The sequence below is a fragment of the Anabrus simplex genome, chromosome 10 (assembly GCF_040414725.1).
Source record: "Anabrus simplex isolate iqAnaSimp1 chromosome 10, ASM4041472v1, whole genome shotgun sequence".
Classification (NCBI taxonomy): Eukaryota; Metazoa; Arthropoda; class Insecta; order Orthoptera; family Tettigoniidae; genus Anabrus; species Anabrus simplex.
Genome location: NC_090274.1, coordinates 71,496,338 through 71,512,890, shown reverse-complemented (window position 1 = coordinate 71,512,890; position 16,553 = coordinate 71,496,338). Strand labels below are relative to the sequence as shown.

The window sequence follows — 16,553 nt, the reverse complement described above, 5'->3', positions numbered from 1 at the left end:
CATTCACCTAAGTACTTAAATTACTCTTCCAATTTCATTCATATCAATGGTAACTTCATACGAGAATTTTTAGTCCTACCTTTTGCTCCTTGTTCTTTCAGTATAGTAATCTGTGCAATTAGAGCAATTTCATTAGCAAACGCTAGACAGTCCATGACAATACCCAACCCTTCACCGGTTTTGATCGGCCGGTTCACGCCGGACGAAGCAGTGGATTATGTAAAAGCATTATAGCTTTCACACATGCTGTGCCCGGTAACGCGCCGGGTAGCAGCCGGACATACTGGAGGTTCCGGTTGCCGGCCGGTAGCAGACCTACAGTGGTGCACGTGATTGTACTAGTGTTTTCACACACACCGGCCATCAATCGTGGAGGACGTCGAAACCGATATAGAACTACTGACATCATTGGTGGAGGTCAGACCTGTACTGTGTAGTAAGTAAAGTGATATCTACAAAGATCGGGATGGTACAAGGAAGGGGTGGAAAGAAGTATGTGAAAGTCTGAAGGAAGATTTTGGAGAATTGAGTGGAAAAAAAAAAAATTTGGTAAGTAACTTTTCAAAAGTTGTTGTTGTTGTTGTTGGGTTTTTTTTGCTAGTTGCTTTACGTCGCACCGACACAGATAGGTCTTGTGGCGACGATGGGATAGGAAAGGCCTAGGAGTTGGAAGGAAGCGGCCGTGGCCTTAATTAAGGTACAGCCCCAGCATTTGCCTGGTGTGAAAATGGGAAACCACGGAAAACCATCTTCAGGGCTGCCGACAGTGGGGTTCGAACCCATTATCTCCCGAATACTGGATACTGGCCGCACTTAAGCGACTGCAGCTATCGAGCTCGGTAATAACTTTTATTGTAAGCGATGACCTAACTACAGAAACATCTTTTCATTATTGCATTTTAAACGGACACACACTGTTAGGTCTTAAACCTACCGGGCGAGTTGGCCGTGCTGTTAGGAACGCGCAGCTGTGAGGTCGCATCCGGGAGATAGTGGGTTCGAATCCCACTGTCGGCAGCCCTGAAGATGGTTTTCCGTGGTTTCCCATTTTCACACCAGGCAAATGCTGGGGCTGTACCTTAATTAAGGCCACGGCCGCTTCCTTCCCATTCCTAGGCCTTTCCTCTCCCATCGTCGCCATAAGACCTATCTGTGTCGGTGCGACGTAAAGCAAATAGCAAGGAAAAAAGTCTTAAACCTTTGGCATTTGCCACTTGACAGCACCAGTATCAGAAATGGACATACGAAAATATTTTTTTTTTTTTGCTAGGGGCTTTTCGTCGCACGGACACAGATAGGTCTTATGGCGACGATGGGACAGGAAAGGCCTAGGAGTTGGAAGGAAGCGGCCGTGGCCTTAATTAAGGTACAGCCCCAGCATTTGCCTGGTGTGAAAATGGGAAACCACGGAAAACCATCTTCAGGGCTGCCGATAGTGGGATTCGAACCTACTATCTCCTGGATGCAAGCTCACAGTCGCGCGCCTCTACGCGCACGGCCAATCGCCCGGTACGAAAATAATAAGACCTTTTTTCCATCATTTCTTAGATCTTCGAATAGCGTGTAAAACAGACCTGATTCGTCCCTCTTTTCATTTATTGGATGAACCCAACGAAGTCTATTCCTTTTGTTTTTTTCGGTAACGTCTACACAAAAGCCACATGGCAATAATGCTGCTATGATCCATGCTGTACAAGAGCTGACGCGCGCGCGCGCGCGTGTGTGTGTGTGTGTGTGTGTGAAGAGTGCCTTAATTTTTGGTCCCAGACGGTGACATGGTAGACCTGCTATTCTCAACTCTGACAACATTTTCAAGAGCACAGTTAAATATTATTATTATTATTATTATTATTATTATTATTATTATTATTATTATTATTATTATTATTATTATTATTATTATTATTATTATATGACTAGCAGTTTCCCGCTGGCTCCACCCGCAATATACAAAGTATGGTGTTGTTCGTTACTACCCTCACGGATGTAGTTGCAAAGTTTCGAGTTAATGAAATAAAGCACATGATCTGCTGTGGTAATAGAATGTAATATTATGTCAACCAAACACTTGAAAATACATCACACAAAGAAATTGAATTAAACGTTCCTTGGAACAACACTACGCGCCGAACTGTTAAAAAGTCCTTGAAAGATCTTCGTCATGGAGACAAATGTACTCATACCTTTTCTCAGAATCTACCAATGTAAGTACTTATTGCCTCAAAAGAAAGCGCATGATCCACTGAGTGCTTTTAGACCAAAACGAACTGCGTACCTCAATTAGAACCAAAGATATGATTGCTTCAAAGATACAAAAAATTGAAAAATCAAATAATTTGAGGAAGGCGGAAGTAAAGTGATTTATAGTACCTGATGACAAATCTGTGCATGAATAGCTTTCATTTTAAAAAATGAAGGAAATCGACCGGATAGAATGGCCGGAATGACTGACTTTAGTCTTCATAACTTTTTTTAAATATATAGATTTGCCTCAAATGACTGGGGTTGACACACTCACAAAGAATATCACATAATATAAATACAGTAATCTAATTACATTAGAGAATAAAATATCAACAATAATCCTCACGATAATGTGGAGAAAACAATCCTTAGTGACAAAGAAGAAACAGACAGAAAAATACTTCAACTAAGTGGGTGGAGCGTCAGATCGATATCGAGGTTTCAAAGTATGCCGACTGTAAACAGAGTAGTGAGAACGTACTCCAGACTAGGGCATGCGCAAAGAGGTGTTGTCGATGTGTGGCGGTGAAGTGAAGAGTGTCGATTTCACAGCTCTAAAGCATGTTTTCAAAACGTGATCAGCGTATGTGGATATAAATCGAGGTTGCCCGTGGCAAAAATGCAATATAATGTTAACGAGGATTAGGTAGAACTATATATTGTAACGGGGGCTTCAAGGATTACTACATATAATATTACTTTAAATGCTGCTATTCTCACCTTAAAATGATCGTGGAAGAGAGATGTGTGATACGCTTGCCAGGGACCAATCCACCCATTCCTAGAAGTACATTTACTTTTATAACAAATTTATAATACAAATACTGTTTTAGACGCCATACTCCATGGCTTATAACTGTGACTGGTTTACGTATGGAACAGGATGACGTCATTGACACCTAGGATGAGGTCGAGATTTTGTTACCAACCAATGCAGAAGAAAAAACATTACGAAGCGGCCAGGGAATTTTAAAAGGTTCACGGCGGGAGGAAGAAAGGTAATTTATTAGCTTTTACATATTTTTGCACATCCAGGCCAATCTCTGTCATGAGAACAGTGGCTCCTTCGGGGCCACACTCCCTTCGAGAGGCTCTTTTCTATCGCCGCGGCGCATACTGTCCACACGGCAAGAAAAAATGTCATTTAGTAGTTGTAAAATGCAAAAAATACTTCACGATAACCTCACTTTTTCACAAATCCTCCTACCGGGGGACTTAGACTCCCAGACTCCCTTTGCTGTACTGAAATAATACTTAAAATGCAAGAAATACTTCACGATACAGCTGTCAACAAGAAGACACAGCTGTAGGACAGAAAGGGTCCCCAAGCAGCAGTTGGTAGCATTGTCGTTCCTCTCGGCGCTCCTAGTACGACTGTCAAACTCGCGTGCGCCACCTAGTGGCCCCATTACTATAGTTTTGCCGAGGATTACGTGAACCCTGTGGCAAGAATGCATTACCGTATGGGACGGTTGCGTGAGGATAAAGGCATTTCGTGCGGGGTCGGAATGAGACTGCGGATTTGAACCGCAGTCCTCAAGATCAGATTGACATCGTGAGAGGTCTCGTTTCCATAGACCACCGATGGAATGTCCAGGGATTATCCATAGAGTTTGGTCTCAGTCATCAAACGGTGTGGCATATACTGACGAAATGTCTTAACATGAGGAAAATTGCGTCCCATTGGGTTCCACATCAACTCACCAACGGACAGAAATGACACCGGTATGCACTGGCTCATTTAGGGCAGTCGCCCAGGTGGCAGATTCCCTATCCGTTGTTTTTCTAGCATTTTCTTAAATGATTGCAAAGAAATTGAAAATTTATTGAACATCTCCCTTGGTAACTTATTCCAATCCCTAACTCCCCTTCTTATAAACGAATATTTGCCCCAATTTGTCCTCTCGAATTAAAACTTTATCTTGATGTTGTGATCTTTCCTACTTTTAAAGACGCCACTCAAACTTATTCGTCTACTAATGTCATTCCACTCCATCTCTCTACTGACAGCTCGGAACATACCACTTAGTCGAGCAGCTCGTCTCCTTTCTCCCAAGTCTTCCCGCCCACACTTTGCAACATTTTTGTAACGCTACTCTTTTGTCGGAAATCACCCAGAACAAATCGAGCTGCTTTTCTTTGGATTTTTTCCAGTTCTTGAATCAAGTAATCCTGGTGAGGGTCCCATACACAGGAACCATACTCTAGTTGAGGTCTTACCAGAGACTTATATTCCCTCCCCTTTACATCCTTACTACAACCCCTAAATACCCTCATAACCTTGTGCAGAGATCTGTACCCTTTATTTATAATCATATGTAAGTGATTACCACAATGGAGATCTTTCCTTATATTAACACCTAGGTATTTACAGTGATCCCCAAAGGGAACTTTCACCCCATCAACGCAGTAATTAAAACTGGGAGGACTTTTCCTATTTGTGAAACTCACAACCTGACTTTTAACCCCGTTTATCATCATACCATTGCCTGCTGTCCATCTCACAACATCATCAAGGTCATTTTGCAGTTGCTCACTACCTTATAACTTATTTATTACGCTATACAGAATAGCATCATCCCCAAAAAGCCTTATCTCTGATTCCACTTCTTTACACTTATCATTGATATATATAAGAAAAAATAAAGGTCCAATAATACTGCCTTGAGGAACTCCCCTGGAATCCACCTGGACAGATGCCGCAAGGAAGGAGACGATTTTAGGCAGTTTCTGCGGAATTGCATTTATGCCAGAAATGATTTTCGAAATGTGTTTTATTAGTTTGATAGAGCTATCAAAGACTCGCAATTTGAAACCTTTCCGGGCCCTTTATCCCTTCAACTTTCGGCACAATGGAGGAAATGTGCTTAATTGTACGTTTTTCGTAGGATGAGGACCCCTACTTCGTCTGCTAAAAAATAAAAGCGCGTATTATCCGGGATAGCGTAACAAACGGGAGCGTCTTACGGAGGTCTTACCCAGCCCAGCAGAATGGAGCAGGCTGGAGCGATATGGAAGTGCAGTGGCAATAAGCGTATGCCCTTGTTTAATGACAGAGAGAGACAGAATGAGCGAAGCGGGGGCGCGCGGGAGACCGTGGGAACTCGACTCTGCTCAGGGTCAGCTGGGAAGAGAAGAGGCAAGGAGAGTTGCGGGTCACGCATGGAATAACCTGTAGTGCGTAGAGAAAGTTTGGATGTTGAGCAATGCGGAACTAGGACGACCTGTTGCTATGAAAGAGGAGGCCATGAATGCCATTCAAACCTATGATGGGGCATCAGATATATCACGGGGAGTGAAAAAGGTCATTACAATAACTCATCCTAAAGATACCGTGCGAAAATACCGGCAAATTACATTTCGAAGAGGATCAAAAATGTTCTCTTCACAGCTTAATTTACTTTGGAATACGTACACGTGATTTCGCATTCTAATCCGCGAAAAAAGAGAGAGGTGGTGATTATTGTTTTTATATGAAGTGTTTTGTTTAGCGTATGACTTTTTATGCCGGGAGTGTCCGAGGTCATGTTCGCTTCTCCTGGTGCAGATCTTTCTATTCTCCATGGGCGACCTGCGGGTCTGGGGGCTTAGGCCCGTTTCTTGAAATGAGCTCGGGGAAGAGGAGAGGTGAAATTATATGGCAACTGTTGCTGACGTAAACCTCAACTAAGGAGCTGTTGTTTGAGTCATCAGTCCATAGACTAGTTTGATGTAGCTCTCTATGCTACCCTATCCTGTGCTAAACCTTTTCGTTTCTATGTAACTGCTACATCCTACATCTGCTATAATCTGCTTGACATATTCATACCTTGGTCTACCCCTACCGTTCTTAGCGCCTACACTTCCTTCATAAACCATCTGAACAAGTCCTGGGTGCCTTGTGTCCTATCATTCTATCTCTTCTTCTCGGCAAATTTAGCCAAATCGTCCTCTCACCAATTCGATTCAGTATCTCTTCATTCGTGGTTCGATCTACCCATCTCACGTTCAGCATTCTTCTGTAACACCACATTTCAAAAGCTTCTTCTTTCTGAGCTAGTTATCGTCTATGTTTCACTTATATACAATGCCGCGCTCCAGACGAAAGTCTTCAAAAAGATCTTTTTAATTTCTATATCAATATTAGAGGTGAGGAAATTAAGAAAGCTCTTCCTTGCTTATGCTAGCCTGCATTTTATGTCCTTCTTACTTCTGCCATCGTTAGTTAGTTTACTACCCAAGTAACAATATTCATCTACTTTATTTCCTAATCTCATATTTTCTGCATCACCTGACTTCCTTCGACTGCACTTTTTTTTTTCTTTGCGTTTAGGCCATCTGTGGACCACGGTGGTTGTGTTCTAGCTGTGTTTTTGTCGTCGTCTGCCCCTTTTAGCGTACTGGATTGTGTTCTTAGTGGCCTCTTGAGCCTTCCTGTTGGCCCAGTATTCCTTCATTTTATTGCTGAATTCTTTCCTGCGCTCCTCTGACCAATTCCCGGCTCCTTTGCGGCTAGCTTTTGGTTTGAACTTTATTTTCATCACGTACTTCTTCCCCAAGACTCTGTCTATATCATTCAGCAATTTCTCCAGATTTTCTGCAGAGTCAGATAAAATAACAACATAATCAGCGAATCTCAGGGTTTTGATTTCCTCTCCATCGACTGTGATTCCCTTTCCAAATTCCTCGTTGATTTCCTTTATTGCCTGTTCTATACAAACAATGAAGAGTAAAGACAACACTCCTTTCTGGATTTCTGCTTCTTTTTCAAAGCCTTCGCTCGATTAGAAGGGAGGTGAAACTAATGGATGATCGAAGAAACTGGGAAAGGATGTGGAAGGAATTGACTGTGGCGTACGAATAGGAACTGTACCAGCATTTGCCCTGTAGTGAAAATGAGAAACCACAGAAAACCATTCTCAGAACAGCACAGGGTGGGGTTCGAACCCACTCGTCTCCCGAATTCTGAGCTTGGCTCCATAGCCGTAGGGCATTTAACACGCACAGCCACTCAGCAAATGCAGGAAATCAACCACAGAAAAATGGTAATTACAAGTATAAGAACGCACAATCGCAAAGATGTTGGTTAAGTTTAGATGTTACATGTGGACCCTTTGAATTCGCAAGGTGCTTTGAGTAGACACTGTTATAGAAGAGTTGAGATTAATTTCTGTTGGAACTCATTTCCGGTCGACATTTTTAATTCGCCTTTTTTAGAATATTTTGTTTTGTTTAGCAGCATCTAATTCAATCGAATGCTCTGTGTGAGAAGAACAGTAATTTCTCTCACCTTTTGAGCTACATTTTACTGAGCCCCATGTTCTCCAGTCTTACGTCATTTACTCGCAACTTCATGTATCTGCGCGTCTGGATGTGGCGAGATGAAAGTGAGGTAGGGAGAGGGAGAAACGCATGCCGGCACATAGCCTACTCCTATCGAATAGTACCAAGGGATCTGCTCAAGGCTTAACGTCTTCATCCAACGGACGATTGGCCATCAATATTATCTTATGCCCTTACTCCATGTGAACACTGCGGAGAGGTTTAGAATTCAATCCAGGCTTTTGGTACGCAATGTCCGACTCGTCAGCTGAATGGTCAGCGTACTGGCCTTCGGTTCAGAGGGTCCCGGGTTCGATCCCAGGCCGGATCGGGGATTTTAACCTTAACTGATTAATTCCCATGGCTCGGGGACTGGGTGTGTGTGTGGCGTATTCAAAATTAGAAATCATCCTAGGCAGGGCCCTCATCTTCACAGACATGCAGGTCGCCTAATAGGCCGTCTACTAGAAGAAGACCTGCACCAGGCCTCTCCGGAGGCCATACGCCATTATTATTATTACTATTATTATTATTATTATTATTATTATTATGGTACGCAATCTAGAGATTAGAAACTGTACACCACCTCTCCTACCCCTGTCGACCAACATTCTGACGTCCATATTTGTTTTTTCGACCAACGGAACTCGGACCGGTTAAGCACGGTGTCAGTCCTTAACGACCATAGCTACCAGGCGGGCTTGGACAACCATGTTCTATTAACACTAATCAGGGGGAACAAATGTAAGAGGTCCAATACTTCCAAAAATGAAGGTATCGGGTAAAGAAGGACAAGGGCTACGAAGGCCATGAATATGAAAGATGAAAATGAAGAGCCTGGCCCTTAGTCTCCCTTTTAATCTGCTCTTACTACAGGCAGGGGATACCATGGATGCAGTCTATGCCCCCCACATACCCAAAGGGGGATCTTTAATGTAAACTTAACTGAAAAAATGGTTAAAGTTCATAATGTATCTCATGTGAAATACGATCTTTTTGTAGTGATATGTTAACAAATACTACAGAATGGATGTTTTTTCTATCAGGTTTATAAAGCACAATTTTAATGCTTCGGGAGTTTTTCTTTATCGCTCACCTGACACAATATACAATGATGACGCAATCAAGTCAAGATGCGGGTACCTACAGTATTTGGTGCTTCTTAATTAATCGACTGACTGGTTGATTCCCACGCTTTTCAAGACCGTCTCGAGGAAAGAAATCTTAATCTCAAATCTAGCCTCACGTAATAATAATAATAATAATAATAATAATAATAATAATAATAATAATAATAATAATAATAATAATAATAATAATATCATAGATGCTCCAGCACATCTTGTGACTATCCACGGTAGAATCTTGAAAGTGGAAAGATTGAAACACGTACGTGAATGGGTTGAATCCAACAATTCTGAGAAGTTCGCCGTCCTAACCCGTGTCATTAAGTTTGAAACAGTCTTTCGACTCACTCAAAACATGTATAACAAAATGCCTCTCTCTCGAAATGCAAAAATTAGACATTATCAAACTGTAATTAGACCTTAATGCAGCGGAATGTCTAACACACAGCCTGCTTGAAAAACTGGCAATTAAGGAAAGGAGGATTATCCGACTTCGGGGCAACTTAGAAATATACACCCATACAGAAAAGATATCAAAAGTAATCCAGAAAAGGACGATAACTTTTTACGCTCACCTCTTCAGCTGGAGAGACAGCTGAAAGGATCTGTTTAACGTCCGTTATCCTGCTTCAGAAGTCTCAGAACGATTCCTCCTTGGTTGGTGGAGATCGATAAAGATCTTTTATAAAGTATGGAGTCACAGAAACAGACATTCAGCTCCGAGTACCACTCATACACAACTTAGACAGGTTCATCAAGAAGAAGTCCCAACTCGACTGAGGCATGTCCATTCTGATTCATGGAAGAAAGCACACTCTGGAAGCATGAAAACCTGGTGGGCCGACAAGAAGACAAACAGTTCAGATCTCGCGGTCTTTAGTGGTCCTAACAATGTGAAGAGGAAGAATAATTTGGAAATGGCCTACCACCTCACCAAAGATATCTATAACAAACGGTCAATATTTTCTAAATCCAAGCTTAAACATTACTGTACAGTAATTCGACTTGGAAGCTCTGCGGCAGAATGCCTGTCAATGAATAAGAAAGGTCTGGCAGGACATCTAGAAGCCAAAGAAAAGATTCTAAGGAAGATCTTGGGCAAAGTGAGGAGCCTGGCATAAGTAAGTGGAAGCAATACCAGGACTCAGCTAAGGACCCCATTCTCGCAACCCACGCTTCCAAGTTAAGAGCCACTACGGCCCCTGGCTTTCAGTCACCTCTTACGACAGCAGGGGATACCTACTGCCCCCATCTAGATGGGGACGTTACACAAGGCCTTAGACTTCCCATACAAGAGGAAGTGAGGTGAAAGTTGGAGAGATAGCTGCAATAACAAGTACTCTAACTACATTCCTTTCCATCATTAGAATACGCGTATAAAGTTACTTATCGGAGTTGCGACCCAGCACCGGGATATATGTCACAGGAGCGTGAAGTGTGACCGGCTGATTACTGAGCATCTCATCTCGCAGAGTGACCCCAGGCGAAGTTCCCACGCCCCCCTGTAATGGAACCTGCGGCTCAGTAATCATACATTAGAGCGAGTTCTCACGGCCACACTATTGTTTACATCAGTAGCGCCATCACTAGTTCTCGAGACGAAAGTGAAACTTCCTATCCTTATTGCTGACCCACTGATGTGAGTTTTAATATTCAGTCTCGAGAGAAGAAAATGAAGAAGACTTACTCCGGGTAATAATAATGTCAAGGTACAGTGCAATAAAGGTCAGCCTCACAAAGGCCAAGACAGGTGGTGGTGATTATTGTTTTAGGAGAAAGTACAACTGGGCAACCATCCTCTATTAACACTAACACTCCTGACTCTAACATCCTTTTGGAAGGATGCCGTACGCGTGCTATAACATTTTAACCCTACACTGCATGAATTTATTTACACCCACAACTGCGACGTGCAAAAAATATTACAGGGTGATTAGACATGTAACAACACATTGACAAGAGGTTGTTGATGTATCTGATCATACTGGTGAGCAAAAAGGGAAAAGTTCAGAAGTGTACAAATGTTACCTCATGATAAGTATGATAAGTATTATTGTTTATTACTCGTAAGAACGTAGAAAAAAATAAACTGATTTTTAGACAATTAAAAGTGATTTAATACACTGATGGAATTGGAAAATAAAAACTTGCTCAAATGGATAGGTGATGACTACAGTTCAAGTGAAGTGATAACCTTTGAAACAATCTGCATTCTTCTTCAAACACAGTGCTGCTCGGCCATTGCCATCCATCAACGACTGCTGGTCGGCTCCATTGCTAAATGGTTAGCGTCCTGGCCTTTGGCCGCAGGGGTCCCGGGTTCGATTCTCGGCAGGGTCGGGAATTTTAACCATGATTGGTTAATTTCGCTGGCACGGGGGCAGGGTATGTGTGTCCTCTTCATCATCATTTCATCCTCATCATGACGCGGGTCGCCTACGGGAGTCAAATCAAAAGACCTGCACCTGGCGAGCCGAACATGTCTTTGGACACTCCCGGCACTAAAAGCCATACGCTATTTCATTTCAACGACTGCTAATTTCAGATGATCACCAGCTATAAGAGATAGATTGCGCATAACAGGTAAGGCCTCCTGGATGTACTGGTCCTCCTTCCGAGTTGTATTCCACGGCCCAAAGTCTCACGCTCCAGGACACTGTCCTTGGGACGGTAGATGTGGGATCCCTCGCTGAGTCCGAGGCAAAAACCAACCCTGAAGGGCAAACGGATTAAAAAAGAAAGAAAGGAAGAAGAACTTGAATGAAACTCGAAAGCGAAACTACATTACTGATTTTTTTTTTTGACCCAACTCTAAAAACTGACGTTTTGTACCTCAAGTGTTTTGCCAACAATAGACGTTTTAAGAAATTGTTGTATTGGCCTTTCAGTTATCCGTGTGAATTGGTCCAGTGATTACCTCAGATAACCGAGAGTTTGCTGTAGTTAATCCTGTGATGCAAATTTCCGCCCGTAAGATACATGTGTCAAAAATGTGAAGGCTGACCTAATTTGGGACAAGCATCCTTGATGTTCTGCTTGCAAACGGCAGCCATGTCTTCAGCTACTAAAAACACAGCTCACGCACTGCTCTGATAGTCCGTGGGAGATTTACTCACGGAAGCGAAAGGTGAAAACTCAGTTGTTTCTGTGCCAGAGGCATTCATTTACAAACTAGAGCCAACAACGGCACCCACTAACGACGGGGCAGCGGTCCAATCCTCTCTGCAGGGGGGCTTCACTAATTAACTGGACTAAATGTGCACTCCCACACTTTATCGGGCTCAGTTGCTGGTGCCCTTCAAATTGAATTTTACGCGGAATTCGAACCACAGAGCCGTGATATACTATCTCAAATGAGTCACATCATTTGGACGGGGTTCAAACTTGAGCCATTTGCCAGAGATAGTAAGGACGTTGTTACCGATAAGTGGAGTGTATTGAGTGGTGAACACAGACTTTGTCAGTGTTTCGCGAAGTAATAAAATAGTGATACTGGTTTTTACCTCCCTCCAACTACTTTTTACGGTTTTCAGAGACACTGAGGAGCTGGAATTTTGCCCCGCAGGAGTTCTTTCACGTGCCAACAAATCTACCGACATGAGACTGACGTATCTGATCACCTTCAAATACCACCGAACTGAGCCAGAATCGAACCTGACATGTTGGGGGGTCAGAAAGCCACCACTCTACCACCTGAGTCACTCAGCCCGGCCTTATTTCGAAATTCTCTATAGTTGGTGTTCTAGTTTTGAATACAGTATAAGCCATCGGAGAAGCGTTCTTGTGGCACAGTGTGCAAGGTGCTATACTTTTTTTCACAAGAGATTAGTCCTGATGTAAACAAATAGGCGGAACACCTTGCTTTTGCACGTGGACATAGTTCATTGGAGAAGCAATCGTCGCACTCACTCGACTGTATGCGAGCTCGAAGAAAATTGGACGTCGCGTTAATGTTATTTCATTTTATTTTATTACAGTTAGAGAATTTGGAAGAGTACGTAATCAGATTAAAATAGGGTCATTATACATACCGGTGAATATAATATATACATATTATATGCTTGTTTATGAAATAGTGGCTATATAACGGGAAATGAAGGCACAAGGCGTGGTGTAATACAGGAAGACTTCTCGTAGTGAGGGAAAGTCTCAAACTGTACAGCGTGAAGATAGGTGTTGCATCTTGCAGCAGCAGTCAGCGAGTATTCATAGTGAGAGAAATGGAGCAAGAGGTAGGACCATCGCGTGTAGTGAAGCACAAAAGAGGAAAACCGCTCAGAAGTCAACATGTGAATGTGTTCTGTACCAGGAGGTACACCTCTACGCCGCACGTTTAAATCTTGCGCCAATTGGAACGCCTCTACTGGAGAAACACTGAACTTAAACGGGACCTACTTAAACCTTTCGTCTGAAGATGTCAGTGTGTGAATTTCGACTTGTTTTTGTTTACTATTTATCCAGAAGTTTGGACATTCTCTCATAGACGTCACTGTCGAAAAACTATGATCATGCGCCCTGGTGCGAAGTGAAGGAACTTTATTTGAAGAAATTTTGTATTCATAAGTTTGTTCTTTACTAAATTTCGTTCATTCATTTGTGAGTTGGCAATATTTATCTTTCTTTCCGCTAGTTTCGAATTCAGCCAACCCAGAATTTCCGTACTTAATTTTCAGCCAATCACCGGCTTCTTCTTCGATTTGGTGTGTAACTGTAAGGTATCCAATAAAATTGAGAGGATGTGGCTTAATTATTCATGAAAGGTCTCGAACCTTCCCCGAGGATTTATAAACTGCTGATTTTCACATATCTTGGCCACTCGATTAACATCTAACTAAGTGTGTGGACGTAAAGCAGGAGGCGGGAAGCGCCTCTTTCATCAGGCAGCAGGTCTTCAATAAGGTAATGGCCTTTTAACATCTTTATTTCTTGCTAGCTCAGCAGTTTAACCCGCGGGAAAGGTCCGAAACCTTTACAATGTAACCTAATTTCCTAAATATGTAATTTTCTGCCGGCTTACTCTATCTAAAAACTTAATTAAATTTGTAACTGTAAATCGGTGATAGAGAGTGATTTACCCTCTCGAGCTCCCCTTCATTTTGGTTTGAGGTGATTACGTTTTGGTAACTGAATTTTTCTTTTCCGTAATGTTTAAATTTCCTTCTTATACGGGTCACCTCCATAGGTTGGGAATAGCCCCTGTGTCATCGGCCTAGTGCCTTTTAGGTTTTAAGAATGCGAGTGCAAATACTCGCCTTCATTCCTTTTGGTTTTTCGGGCCATTTACTTAACCTGTTCTTTTTCTACTAGGGCCCAGTAGTTTGGGTACGAGGTACCCCCGTTTCATTTTTGTAAGTTGTGCCTTGATGGCAAGCAATTGTAAAGTCTGCTATTGCCTTGAAGATGCTTGAAAAACTGAGAGCGTGTCAGATCTTTTCTTGTGTGGTAAAAGTGCCTCTGGGAGGCCTGATATGGTAATCGGGAGCAAGTGCTCCGTGTGATTAGGGGTTTTCTGCCCTTTTGAACAAATTGTTGCTTGGTTAAAATCGAACTAAGAGCTCTGAATTGTAAAATTAGGGCTCGCAGCCCCAAGAGTGTTTAAAGGTTTTTTTTTTTTTTTTTTTTTTTTTTTGTTAGTTGTTTTACGTCGCACCGACGCAGATAGGTCTTACGGCGACGATGGGACAGAAAAGGGCTAGGAGTGGAAAGGAAGCGGCCGTGGCCTTAATTAAGGTACAGCCCCAGCATTTGCCTGGTGTGAAAATGGGAAACCACGGAAAACCATTTTCAGGGCTGCCGACAGTGGGGTTCGAACCTACTATCTCCCGAATACTGGATACTGACCGCACTTAAGCGACTGCAGCTATCGAGCTCGGTTTTAAAGGTTTTAATACCGGGCGAGTTGGCCGTGCGCGTAGAGGCGCGCGGCTGTGAGCTTGCATCCGAGAGATAGTAGGTTCGAATCCCACTATCGGCAGCCCTGAAGATGGTTTTCCGTGGTTTCCCATTTTCACACCAGGCAAATGCTGGGGCTGTACCTTAATTAAGGCCACGGCCGCTTCCTTCCAACTCCTAGGCCTTTCCTATCCCATCGTCGCCATAAGACCTATCTGTGTCGGTGCGACGTAAAGCCCATAGCAAAACAAAAAAAAAAGTTTTAATCTTGGATCCTTATAAGTATTGGTTCTAAATTGCCATACCGTTGTTGTATCACCTAGTGATATGTTGTTAAAGTTTTGTTATTCTTGCTGGTTAAAATTCAGAAAAATATAACCTTGTTAAAGTTTTATATTAACTTTGATTTGGTAGTTAGACCCATTCACCCCGGCACCTTCTTTCACCTCTGCGTTCCACAGATAACCCCGGAACATGTTCAATGAACTAAGTGAACAAAATCCAGGTTTAGTCGTTTATTCAGAAGTTCAGATCTTCGCACTGTTGTCGTATGTGATGCGCAGCCCTGTACGTCCAAAAACGAGACGCTAACGGGGTGGAGGTCGGTACTTCACGCTCAGCCAATCACAACTCTTTCTTAGGCAAACGCTTAAAACATACCATGTTTACATCAGGATTAAACTGTCGTGAAAATAATTGAAAATAATTATAGCTCCGTTTCGTAAGGTGCACAGGTTCGAGTCGTCACCGAAACGTTGTTTCTTCCTTTCTTTCACTTTTCTGTGCTTCTTCAAAATATCTTCTTTCATATTTTTTAACTTGTTTAACTATATGTTTTCAATACTACATTAAATCTTCATAGAAGACCTGATGACAAATTATCATCTGACACCAACCTCAACTACCAAAGGGTTCCTGGACGAACGACTCCAGAAACCTGCAGAAATAGACTAAGAATTCCTTAATACTCCCACCATGAACAATGATGAATGGAAGGCAGTTAATGTTAAACTACGTCACTTCCGCACGAGAGAAGCAATTCACGGCTTTCATCAGCGTATTTGTAATAAGAAAGGTTTACACCGGGCATCCAGCGACTGTGTTTGTGAAATCTGCGGATCACATTGTTCACTACATCACCTGTTCAACTGCACATAAAGAATACTTCCTCCTTCTCATTATGCTAAAGGTGAAACCTTGTATTGACAGTGAACTTCTCTACTTTTAAGATCATATGTACACATTGTGTTAAATATTACATTAAATGCTACTGCAATAAATAAATTAATAAATAAATAAATGAAAAATACTACATAAGAAACGGACATATGAAAAACGATATGAAGTTAAAACTAAAGCGGAGAATAAATATTTTCAAGTTAAAAATTGATCTCATGACGACGCTTGAGGACGATTGTTGCACAGCCAAATGGACTGTCAAGGCGATTCCTGGTTATCAGATGACCTGTCAGGATGTCTGCTGTCCAGCTGTATCACCCTTAGGCGTCGTGTCTGACTGAATCTACAGAATCTGATCCCACAGAAGCACCAGGGCATAGAAAGAAGTGCAAATACGCACAACTATTGTCGGATAGTGTGTCACTATACCGATATTGTATGATATGTGTAAATACGTGGAATCAGAGATAAGGCTTTTTGCATATGATGTTATTCTATACAGAGTAATAAATAAGTTACAAGATTGTGAGCAACTGCAACATGACCTCGGTAATGTTGTAGGCAATGGTATGACGATAAACGGGGTTAAAAGTCAGGTTGTGTTATGCCCCTTAAAACAACAAGCAAAGTTAGGTTGTAAGTTTCACAAATAGGAATTGTCCTTTCAGTTATAACTGCTGCGTTGATGGGTTGAAAGTTCCCTTTGGGGTGTTAACATAAGGAAAGATCTTCATTGGGGTGATCACATAAATGTGATCGTAAATAAAGGGTACAGCTTTCTGCACATGGTTATCAGGGTATTTAGGGGTT

The 16,553-nt window shown here is 42.2% G+C and overlaps 1 protein-coding gene across 1 annotated transcript in view; it reads right to left on the bottom strand.

Moving 5' to 3' along the window:
• Positions 1 to 16,553, bottom strand: part of LOC136881827 (neurogenic protein big brain) — a 342,022-nt gene that overhangs the window by 289,475 nt on the left and 35,994 nt on the right. The window contains exon 3 of the mRNA XM_068229338.1: positions 2,965 to 3,025. Within this exon, the coding sequence (XP_068085439.1) occupies positions 2,965 to 3,025 (61 nt within the window). The remainder of the gene's footprint in view (positions 1 to 2,964; positions 3,026 to 16,553) is intronic.